Source organism: Rana temporaria, chromosome 2, assembly GCF_905171775.1.
Source record: "Rana temporaria chromosome 2, aRanTem1.1, whole genome shotgun sequence".
NCBI lineage: Eukaryota > Metazoa > Chordata > Amphibia > Anura > Ranidae > Rana > Rana temporaria.
The window spans coordinates 20,579,784-20,592,440 of NC_053490.1; the positions used below are offsets into that span (position 1 = coordinate 20,579,784).

Here is a 12,657-nt window from a genome sequence, read left to right on the forward strand (position 1 = left end):
TGGATCATGTTGCATGTTCCAGCATCTCCAGACTCTCCTCCCTCCCTGTGACAGTGGGCAGGTATCTTCTCCCCGCACTCGCTGTCATCTATCCCCTTTTTATTTATTTTTTGCAGCGGTGCAGAGCTCCACCTACACATCAGTTTCCTGTGAATGAATAGGAAAAATATATATGGTAGGGGACGCTAAACTGTATATCGTAAAACAAAAATTAGTTGTATTCTGAAACAGTTGGTTACTCAATTAATATTACTCAAAGTGAAATATGCTATACACCTAATTACAGAGCACTTTTGGTGACAACTTAGTCGGTGAAGGTGGCAATTGCATCATCCTTAATATTGGAAGGAATTTCCTCTATTTATTGGACACTTTACAAAGGGGTTCGACGAAATCCAGGCACCAGGTCGCAATTGCTACTAGAATTAGCGACCTGGTGCCCGGGGAAGGAAGCTTAGGCATGCAGAAAGCCGCAGCCTCAGGTGGACCCATTCTGTGTCTCCATGCACCCCCACCTCCCCTGTCGCGCGATCGCGTTGGGCCACGGCCTTCTGCAGGCCTATGCTTCCTTCTGTGATCTGGCGCCATCTTGTGGTGGCCGTTGACATGACAAGTAAACTAGCAATTCTAATGGAGCTTCCCCAATTTTTTAACTGCCATCTCCTTCCCTCTAATTATAACACCCTAGAGCAGGGATATTCAATTAGCGGACCTCCAGCTGTTGCAAAACTACAAGTCCCATCATGCCTCTGCCTCTGGGTGTCATGCTTGTGGCTGTCAGTCTTGCTATGCCTCATGGGACTCGTAGTTCTGCAACAGCTGGAGGTCCGCTAATTGCATATCCCTGCCCTAGAGAATAAAATGGTAGTCGTTGAAATACTTTCTGTCACACCGTATTTGCGAGGCGGTCTTACAAGCGCACTTTTTTGGGAAAAAATAAACTTTTTTTAATGAAAAAAAATAAGACAACAGTAAAAAATGTTTATTGTGAAAGATGAAGTTACGCCGAGTAAATTGATACCCAACATGTCACGCTTCAAAATTGTGTCTGTTTGTGGAATGGCGACAAACTTTTACCCTTTAAAATCTCCATAGGTGACGTTTAAAAAATTCTACAGGTTGCATGTTTAGAGTTACAGAGGAGGTCTAGGGATAGAATTATTGCTCTTGCTCTACCAATCGCGGCAATACCTCACATGTGGTTTGAACACCGTTTATATATGCGGGTGCTACTCGCGTCTGCGTGCGAGCTCGGCGGGATGGGGCGTGTTTTCTGGCTCCTAACTTTGTTTTTTAGCTGGCTCCTAGATTCCAAGCAAATTTGTCAAACCCTGCTTTTACAATCTTCAATACATGCTGTGCATATAAGTGTGATAATTTTAGCACATTGCTGTTTAAAATAACATTGTATTAACGGTGTATAGCACTGCATATGCGTCTGAAGAAATTCAGACAGGTGGTGTCGGTATATTATTATGGTGTAGAGCACTTTATTTATATAATATAGCAAATTTCACTTTGAGTAATATTGAGTAACCAACTGTTTTATAATGCAACCAATTTTTGTTTTATGCTATACGGTTTAGCGCCCCCTACTATATATATATATATATATGTATGTATGTATATGTATGTATATATATGTATGTATGTATGTATGTATATATGTATATGTATATACAGGGCTTTTTTCAGGGGGAACTTGGGGGAACTCAGTTCCACCACCTTTGGCTCAGACCCTTTGGTGCCTACTCACCACAATCACTTGTAAACACAGAAGTCTGGTTTCTGTGTTTACAAGTGACAGCTCTGCACTCTGTGTGTAACCCCCCTGAACTCTACACTCTGTATGTAATGCAATCCTGGTATTTAATGCCCCTTTAAGACCCTTCTACTGTTTGTGAAATTTGAATGGGGTCTTGGTTGAGTTCCTGCAACTATTTTTTGAGAAAAAAAACCTCTGTATATATATATATATATATATATATATATATTTTTCCAATTTGCACTAGTGTATCACTCGCTCAGTTTTGGGGTAGCAGCTATATATTTAATTTTGTAGTTAATTTGCATAGCACTAATATTTGGGCGCGAGCTATCTTTTTTTATAAATGTATTCCTGTGAATGTTCTCGGTGAACTACCATGGCACTGGTTATGGTTCTCATAGTGTGATGGAGGTCAACTTCAATGGGGTTCAAGGTGGATTTCTGCTGCTGGTCCTAATTATAAAGTGGAGATGTATGTGCACGCAGGGAGTAACACACGGACATGTCTGTTCAGTTCAACTACTTTCTTATCTCTGATTTATTACAGGCAGTGCCCAGCTCTTTTACACACAGCACGAAAAAAAAAAAATCACTAATGTTAATGTGAGTCTAAAAAGGCACATTTGATTGGCTGGAGCTTGTTCATCACTCATTCAATCTTCTCATTTCCTCATTCTTTTTATGCGTGGGTAGTAGGGGGTAGGCGCCATCATTAGCTTTAGTCATCTCGATGGGAGGGGGTGTTACGAGAGACCATTTTGAGTAAGGACTTTATTAAAGGTGTGTGTGTGTGTGTGTGTGTGTGTGTGTGTGTGTGTGTGTGTGTGTGTGTATTATAGACTTTATAGTACAGAAAATGGGCATTTTCATGATTATCACATTCCTTCACTATTGTCCATTGATCTTGCTGCTCTCAGGTACGAACAGCTATCACTAGCGTCTGCAGGAGCCTGATATTGCACCCACAATCTGTTTGCAAAAAATGTTTTTGGTGCAAATGTGCATTTATTTACTGTAACGAGACCCTTGCTCGCTCACTTCTGCTCTCCTGACACTCCTCTGCTACTAGTGAGTCAGCTTGCAGATCGCAACGTCTGATGGTTCGCTCCTCCAAGGCTCCGGGATCCGAACTACAGCTATGTGCCGTTCGGAATCCATTGGAACACACACCAGGCAGGCTGTATGTAAGTTCAAACAGGAAGACCTTTATTGGAAGTACACAACGCACTTTTATACAGAATTTGGAACATCCCGCCCCCAACAACCGCTTTCCTATTGGTCAATTGTAAAGTACATGTAGTCCTCCTTCAGGTCCTCCTTAGCCACGCAAATGAGGACTTGAAAATGAGTCAGCAGGGATTGGTCCGATAGCTTGATTAGAAGGACTGTTATGTGTAATGAGACAGAAGCCCCAGGGGGCAATCGATGTACACAATAGCCAGACGAGGAGACCAGACGCCCCGACTCCTCATTATCTGCTATACACAATCTCTTAAGCGTAAACACAGAGCATCTTCACACACAATAGATTCAATTAGCATTTAGCAGTATGAAAGAGTCACATCTACAATTAACCCTTTGAGTTCAGAATCAGCAAACTTAAAATAGTCCTACAGATATCTCGGAATATAATGTGGATAATGCATACATAATAATCCCATCTCCGGTAGTCCAAGATATCATTCTTCAGTTCATCCTATGCCCCTAGTGTTCATAGGATGATTTTAGACATAAGAGAGTCTGAGTCTGTCACATTTACTTATCCTATTTAAGTGAGCATATTTTGAATATGTTGCGGATGAGACTTTCTGCTCGGTGTACGTTGCAGTAGCAGGAAAGGCTATTCTGTGTGTCGCAGCTTTTGGGTGGTACAGAACACAGGGAGATTAGGCTGCCATCTTCACCTGTTTTGTACATGCAAACAATTCAACAATTCAATTTATTTTTTTGATAATGGCACTGCAGTTCATATTTACATTTTTTTTTTTTTTCTCCAGATGGTATGGACGTCGTGCCGGCTGTCCCTGGACAGTTTGAAGATGCTGACGTTGATCACTGAGTGATTTTATACTGGTAGGTAAAGCCTCTCTCATTTTTAATGCCAGCAGATCATTGCATACCCATCTTACCCTTTGCTCCTCCGCCATTCCATTCCACTGCTGTGAGCAGGAATGGAGTAATGTGTCCCTCAAGTTCTGCTTACTATAGGCCTATTGACTTTCCCTGTGTAACAGTGCCGGGCTTGGGAATTGGTCCACTTCTTTCATGTGGTTCAAGTCGCATTCTTCTCCTTACCTAGAAGTGCTGAGTATTGTTTTCACTCCCAGTGGCAGAACAGTGTGTGGAGGTGCAATTGCTATAAAGTGAGTGTTGCTGTGTGAAATGGAAAAACAAGCGCTGCCTTCAAAGGAAAAGCATAAAACTGCTCAATAAAAAAGGGTTTCTTGTGGGGGGAAAAAAATACTGGTCTCTCCTGCTGTCCATACCATAGATCTCTGTGGTAGTGGTATCACTCGTTGAATATCCTTCGGAATCTGGCAATTCAGGGTGCGCCTGTCCCACCGTCCTCTGTCGCTACTGGACATGGTAGTGATATAGAGACTGTAACGGTCTGGGGTTGACGCCGTTACGATATTCCATCAACCCACGGCAGCTTTCGACACTCCACAATCCAGCAGACAGGACCCATTGGATTTCCCCCCAGAATAACGAGACACACAGCTCTCTCACTGGTTCCAAACAGATAGACTTTAATGGTAAACTCAGCTTATATACAGTTACAAAGCATGCTGCAGTAATCAAATGACACACTCCACCCACAATATCACACAATGGGTGCTAACAAGTTCCCCTCAATCCACATCTTAGACAGACTTTCTGACTCCGCGATAAGCCATTCTCACCTGCTACACAATCCACATTCCTTTAGTGAACATAAGTCAGACGTCTGACCTTTAGAGTCAACACATATTGGCATCAATAGAACTTTCACACAATACAGGGTTAGTTGGCATAGCACCATGAAATATCTTAGGAGCCAGGCTTAATTAACACAATAGACAATAGAATGCAATCACAGCAAGCTTTCATCACTACAGCCAGGTAGCTGGATGCTATTAACATCTCAACAGTCTATGTTCCACATTGAAGGAGACACTCCACTGACCTGTTGTATTCAGAATGAACAACTCGTAATATTTCAAGATATCCTGCAATACATGAATTATCATTACTGTCCCATCTTATGTAATCCATGATATCAGTTCTCAGTCATCCTATGCCCCTAGTGGACATAGGATGACCGTAGACGAGTCATTGGTGAAGCTGACACAGGAGTACCCCACATCCTTCAAGAGCCTGTGGGTCCCACGGGCCATTCCATTGGAGACCACAGATCAAAGCACTGAGCGCAGCAGGGGACAAGGAATCCAACAATTCTGTGTGTGTGTGTCCGATGCCTGGTCGTTAATCTATCTAGTTCTTCAAATTTATTGCTGTGGATTTGCTAAAGGAAAATAGACTGTGCACTCATTTTTCCCAGAGCCTAGTAAATGTGGTGAACTTCACTTTGTAAAAAAATACCCAATCGGGTGCAAGAAAAAAAAGTATGTTTGCTTGTGTGTGATTTTAGATGGTGGAAATCAGCAGAGCTTTATCACATTTACTAAAAAAAAGTGCAACTGCACTTGTAAAGTGCACAGTCTGTTTTCCTTTGTATTTACAGTGGGTGGGGGCAAAGTTGGGGCTGAATCTCAACTTGATAAGAAATGGAGGCCATGATTGTAGCCTAGGATTTAGGATGCACGCAAGTTTAAGATTAAAGTGGAGTTCCACCCAAAACTTTAACTTCCACTTTTTGGACATTTTCAGGGGGGAGGAGGGAGCAGATGCTTGTGTAATACAGGTATTTGCTCCCACTTCCTGACATAGATCACCGCAGTGACCTATGCCACTTCCGGCGCCTACTCTGTCCTCCCCTGCTGTCTTCTGGGAGACGCAGAGTTTCCAGTAGACTGCAGGAACCAGTCAGGACGAGCAGCGCAACTCACGCATGCGCAATACAGAACAAGGCTTCACTTCCTGATTCCCTTACCCTTGGACACGGCCAATCACAGATCGTGCTAAATGGCCAATCACATTAAACCATATAAAATCATCTCTCATTGCCCGCTCTCCCTCCTCACACAGAGACCGCGTGTGAGGAGGGAGGGAGAGCGACCTGTGCTGCAGCGTGAGTGAACAAACCCTACATAAAACACAGTACCCATCAGTGCCACCTGTCCCCAGTGCCACGTATTGGTGCCGTCTGTCGGTGCCACGTATTGGTGCCGTCTGTCGGTGCCACGTATTGGTGCCGTCTGTCGGTGCCACGTATTGGTGCCGTCTGTCGGTGCCACGTATTGGTGCCGTCTGTCGGTGCCACGTATTGGTGCCGTCTGTCGCTGCCGCGTTCGGCCCCCCCCCCCCCCCCCCTCGTTTTTTTTTTCATTAACCACTTAAGACCTGGACCAAAATGCAGGTAAAAGACCAGGCCCCTTTTTGCGATTCGGCACTGCATCGCTTTAACTGACAATTGCGCGGTCGTGCGACGTGGCTCCCAAACAAAATTGGTGTCCTTTTTTCCCCACAAATAGAGCTTTCTTTTGATCACCTCTGCGGTTTTTAGTTTTTGCGCTATAAACAAAAATAGAGCGACAATTTTGAAAAAAAATAATATTTTTTACTTTTTGCTATAATAATAATCCCCCAAAAATATATAAAAAATACTTTTTTCCCTCAGTTTAGGCCGATACGTATTCTTCTAAATTTTTTTCGTTAAAAAAAAAAATCACAATAAGAGTTTGATTGGTTTGCGCAAAAGTTATAGCGTTTACAAAATAGGGGGTATTTTTATGGCATTTTTATAATTTTTTTTTTTTTTCCGGTACTGCGACATTATGGCGGACATTTTTTGACACATTTTTGGGACCATTGGCATTTTTATAGCGATCAGTGCTATAAAAATGCATTGGATCACTATAAAAATGCCACTGGCAGTGAAGGGGTTAACACTAGGGGGCGGGGAAGGGGTTAAGTATGTTCCCTGGGTGTGTTCTAACTGTAGGGTGGGGGTGGACTGACTAGGGGAAATTACTGATCTTCTGTTCATACACAGCATTTCTCTCCCTGACAGGACCTGGAGATGTGTGTTTACACACACGGCTCCCGGGCCTCGCTCTGTAACGAGAGATCGCGTGTGCCCAGCGGCGATCGCGCCCGCCGGGCACGGGAGTCGGGGGCGAGCACGCGCCCCTAGTGGCCTGCGCGAGAGCCGACTTATAGCTACGGGCTCTCGCGCAGGGGAGCTGACCTGCCGCCGTAAAACGACGGCGGCTGGACGGCAACTAGTTAATGGCGCAAAAAAAAAAAAAACAGTGATGATCAAATACTATTTGGGGAAAAAAGAATAAAAAAAATTAAGTAATTGTCATTCAAAGTGTGAGCAAGCTAAAAATTGGTCTGGGCAGGAGGAGGGGGTAGTGTCCATTAGGCAATTGGTTAAAATTGTCCGCCAACAAATGTGTGTTGTCGGATTATCTGATCATGTGTGCACAAGTCCTTCGGATAAAACTCCAGTACAAACACGCATGCTCCGAAGCAATGCTAACCCTAACGCAACATTAGTAGAAGTTGCCCAAAGGGTGGCGATAAAGAACTGAAAGAACATGCAGTTTCGTGTTTATTGGCTCACAATTCTTTGCCGTTTTTCGTATGCAATACAAGTTCCTGGCCAGCGCCCTTCGGGACAAAAGTCCTATACTTTGTCCAATATGGAGAATAGTGGAGCGATGGGGAAACCAGGGGATATTGATGGTGGTTTTCTACATTATGGAAATGTTGTGTGTGTGTGTGTGTGTGTGTGTGTGTGTGTGTGTGTGTGTGTGTGTGTGTTTTTTTAATCCTTTTCTGAATTGTAGCAATGAGCAGTAACAGTTGTGCAGGCCAGAAGGTTTACTTTTCTAGAAATGCTCACTGTATAGTAATTGAAAGATATGGAATGCAGTTAAAACTTTCAATAAAAACCATTGAAACAAAGTTCATGTGCGTGTAAAGGTGGGTGTCCCAATACTTTTGACAATGTAGTGTACAGTGGAACTTTGGTTAACGAGCGTCTTGAAAGACGAGCAACTTTAACCACTTGGTTACTGGCCCATAGTCAAAATACGTCCTGTTTTTAAAGATGGATATCTTGGTAACGGCAGCAGCTGCTGCCACAACCGAGGTATCCAACTTTAGTGCCAACGGTCCTTAAAAACGATAACGGCGGTCTCCGCCGCGAGATCGCCGTTATCGGTGGCGGGAGAGGGGCCCCCCCTCTCCCGCGCCCTCCGCCGCTTACCGGAGCCCTGTTGTTTACATTCCTTGTAATAGGAATAAAAGTGATATTTTTTTTTTATTTCAGTGTAAAAAAAATTATAAACTAAATAAAAATAATTAAGAAAACAAAGTTTTTTAAATCGCCCCGTCCCGACGAGCTTGCGCACAGAAGCGAACGCATACGCGAGTAGCGCCCGCATATGAAAACGGTGTTCAAACCACACAAGTGAGGTATCGCCGCGATCGTTGGAGCGAGAGCAATAATTCTAGCCCTAGACCTACTCTGTCACTCAAAAAATGCAACCTGTAGAATTTTTTTAAACGTCGCCTATCGAGATTTTTAAGGGTAAAAGTTTGACGCCATGCCACGAGCGGGCGCAATTTTTAAGCGTGACATGTTGGGTATCATTTTACTCTGCGTAACATTATCTTTCACAATATGTAAAAAAATTGGGCAAAATTTATTGTCTTATTTTTTAATTCAAAAAAGTGTTTTTTTTTTTTTTTTTCAAAAAAAGTGCGCTTGTAAGACCGTTGCGCAAATACGGTGTGACAAAAAGTATTGCAATGACTGCCATTTTATTCTCTAGGGTGTTAGAAAAAAATATATATAATGTTTGGGGGTTTTAAGTAATATTCTAGCAAAAAAAACTGTTTTAGTCTCATAAACATTGAATCTGAAAAACAGGCTCGGTAATCAAGTGGTTAAATAAAAAATCCTGAATCTGTTTGAGTGTTGTTGCGCAAAACAAGCAGAATTCAAGCTAATTGGGTGGGCAGTACCGCATTTAGCCAGAGTTGCGGGGGCGCTCGGAATGGTTGGAATCCGTTCAGAAATACTCTGTTCCCGAGTGTTTCCGATCCTTTTGCGAGGGTTTCCGAGTTCAGCCGAGCTGTCCCAAAGTATTTCCGAGTCTCTCCGTCGCCACCCCCCACACCTCTGGCCACATGCGGTATTGCATAAAATAGAAGTCAATGCGGAACGAACAATCATAGTTTCCATTGACTTGTATGGGAAAACTCGCTTTGATATGCTAGTGCTTTGAAATACAAGCATTCTCCTGCAACGGATTATACTCGTAATCCGAGGTTCCACTGTATATGCAAATCGCATGTGGATTTGCATAGGGTCCTAAGCATTTTTGGGTCTGGTTCGGGTGCAAATTCAGGCAAAGATCTGGCTTTGAATCGCACCGGGCCCCATGCTGTGGACCGCCTCGCACATGTGAACCCAGCCTAAGTGTGCAGGTTTATCGGGGGAAAATTTGAAAGTGAATGGATAGTTAGGTTGCAGGTAAACTTTGATTTGGATCAAATATGTAACTGTTAAAGTAGAGGTTCACCCTATAAAAAATTTCTAACACTACATCCAGCCCAGTTCTGCAAATAAAATTACACTGACCTTTTTTTTTTTTTTTTTGCCGTAGATAGCGTTTAGCCTTAGGCCGGGTACTCACGACCAAACATGTACGATGAAAGCGGTCCGTCGGACCGTTTTCACCGTACATGCCTGCCAGAGGGCTTCTGTACGATGGTTGTACACACCATCGTACAGAAGTCCGCGCGTAAACAATACGCGGGGCGTCGCCGCGGCGATGACGTGGGCGGGCCTGCCATTTAAAGGCTTCCACGCATGCGAGGGACGGTGGGCGCCTGGACATGTACGGTAGGTCTGTACTGACGAGCGGACAGGATTCCAGCGGACGGTTTTAAAACACGTCCACGAATATTTGCCCGCTGGGAAAAGGCCCGGCGGGCAAATGTTTGCTGGAATTCGGCCCGCTCGCGCCTACACACGACCAAACATGTATGCTGAAACAGGCCCGCGGACCAGTTTCAGCATACATGTTTGGTCGTGTGTACGGGGCCTTAGAATTCACCGCGGCTTCCGGGTAGGGAATCCCGCGGGAGTGGGCGTTCCTATTGACATGCCAATTGATTGACATGCTAATCGACGGCGCACACAGCGAAGGAAGCTCGGGTCGGGTCTATTCGGCGCTGAATAGAGCCGAGCTTCTTTCGGGAAGTCGTGACGCGCTGTGTGCGCCGTCGATTAGCATGTCAATCAATTGGCATGGCAATAAGAACGCCCACTCCCGCGGGATTCCCTACCCGGAAGCCGCGGTGAATTCTAAGGATAAACGCTATCTACGGGGAAAAAAAAAAAGGTCAGTGTAATTTTATTTGCAGAACTGGGCTGGATGTAGTGTTAGAATTTTTTTATAGGGTGAACCTCCCCTTTAATGTTTTCCCATGTGTCGGCATTGCCAACCCACGTCCGGCGTTGCACTCCGCATATGGCTGCTCGCTGTGAAGGGCCAGATGCCATTTTCCTCTGGGACTAAATTGTATCTACTTCTTCTCCCCCCACAGGTGCCGGAGTGACACGTTCCAGATTCAACCACTGTGACACGTTTACAATAGTTCTGCTTTTTACATAACTCTCTTCCTACTCATTCCGTGGAGCCTTTTAGAGGATTTGTCAGACGCCAACCATTTCGTAGTGTGGCCCCCTCCCCCCAGAGAACGGCTCTAACAAGCGCTCTAATTTGCGTGACAAACTTGCTGAAGACAATTGACTGCCACTTATGGATTTTGGCGCAGCTTTCCTTGACAATCTTCATGTTTTGGACAATCTGTTGGCTTTCTAGGCCTTTTAGAAATACAAGTCGGCCTGAAAGTGACGGCTCTACTGGTGTCCGAGAGCCACACATTGTTCAAGTCTGTTACAGGAAAGCATTCTAGATTTTACTAGAGTATTGACAGTGATGCTTCTTGCGTGTTGGCAAAAAATAAATAAAAAGAAACCAGCCTTTTAGGTGTGCCGTGGTGAGGCTGTAGTTCTGTTTTTTAGGTTAATATGAACTTAATCTGTAGGTTTAATATGATTTCAGTATGTTCGGAGGGAATAACCTCAAGCACTTCACGTTAAAACTGGACAGTATTTGTAAAGGTTCTTAATATTGTCTAATAAAATATAGTGTTTTGTACCAAACTGTTGAATTTTGTGTTACTTTGTGTTTTTTTTTTTTTTTTTTACCTTTTTTGCTAAAGTGCATTACTACATAACATTCAAATCTCCCATCATTACAACCAGAGTGAGCACTGCATACGCATTTTCCCATGTTTCATTGAAAATGCTGCAAGTACAGAAACAATGCCATTTGATCCTGCTAGAAATCTATTGAGTCTGTAATGTCCTGTGTACTCTGCCTGTGCTGTATTGAAGCTTTGTTATTGGCCCTGCCTGGAACTATGGAGATGGGAGGTATTCTTTAGTTCAATGGTCTTCAAACCGTTGCCCTTTGCCTGCCTTTATCCAGCCCTTGGTGTGACATCCCACCGGTGTGTGTGTGTGTGTGGGGGGTGGCCTTGTTCCCCCGTGACGTCCCACCGGTGTGGGGGGGTGCCGTTGTTCCCCCGTGACGTCCCACCGGTGTGGGGGGGTGCCGTTGTTCCCCCGTGACGTCCCACCGGTGTGGGGGGGTGCCGTTGTTCCCCCGTGACGTCCCACCGGTGGGGGGGGGGCCCTTGTTCCCCCGTGACGCCCACCAGTGTGTGTGATTTTTTTTTTATACACTGGACCACAGTCCAGCCCCCCCCCCCATTCCTTAACCACTTCCGGACCGCCGCAATGTACATATACGTCGGCAGAATGGCACAGACAGGCACATTGGCGTACCTGTACGTCCCTGCCTAGACGTGGCTCGGGGGTCCGATCGGGACCCCCCCCCCCGGTACATGCGGCGGTTCCCGTGGCTTCAGGAGCGATCCAGGACGAAGGCGCGGCTATTCGTTTCTAGCCGCCCCCTCGCGATCGCGCCCCGGAGCTGAAGAACGGGGAGAGCCGTATGTAAACACGGCTTCCCCATGCTTCACTGTGGCGGCGTATCGATCGAGTGATCCCTTTTATAGGGAGACTCGATCGATGACGTCATTCCTACAGCCACACCCCCCTACAGTTGTAAACACACACTAGGTGAACCCTAACTCCTACAGCGCCCCCTGTGGTTAACTCCCAAACTGCAACTGTCATTTTCACAATAAACAATGCAATTTAAATGCATTTTTTGCTGTGAAAATGACAATGGTCCCAAAAATGTGTCTGAAGTGTCCGCCATAATGTCGCAGTCACAAAAAAAATCGCTGATCGCCGCCATTAGTAGTAAAAAAAAAAAAAATAATAAAACTATACCCTATTTTGTAAACTCTATAAATTTTGCGCAAACCAATCGATAAACGCTTATTTTTTTTAATTTATTTTTTTTACCAAAAATATGTAGAAGAATACGTATCGGCCTAAACTGAGGGAAAAAAAAATGTTTTATATGTTTTTGGGGGATATTTATTATAGCAAAAAGTAAAAAATATTGAATTTTTTTCAAAATTGTCGCTCTATTTTTGTTTATAACGCAAAAAATTAAAACCGCAGAGGTGATCAAATACCACCAAAAGAAAGCTCTATTTGTGGGGGAAAAAAGGACACCAATTTTGTTTGGGAGCCACGTCGCACGACCGCGCAATTGTCTGTT

At 44.4% G+C, this 12,657-nt stretch overlaps 1 protein-coding gene across 1 annotated transcript in view; it reads left to right on the forward strand.

Moving 5' to 3' along the window:
* CLNS1A (chloride nucleotide-sensitive channel 1A) overlaps positions 1 to 11,120 on the forward strand; it is a 74,120-nt gene extending 63,000 nt beyond the window's left edge. The window contains exons 6-7 of the mRNA XM_040339953.1: positions 3,766 to 3,841; positions 10,499 to 11,120. Coding sequence (XP_040195887.1) covers positions 3,766 to 3,827 — 62 coding nt within the window. The 3' untranslated portion in view covers positions 3,828 to 3,841; positions 10,499 to 11,120. The remainder of the gene's footprint in view (positions 1 to 3,765; positions 3,842 to 10,498) is intronic.
* The last annotated feature ends 1,537 nt before the right edge of the window (positions 11,121 to 12,657 follow it).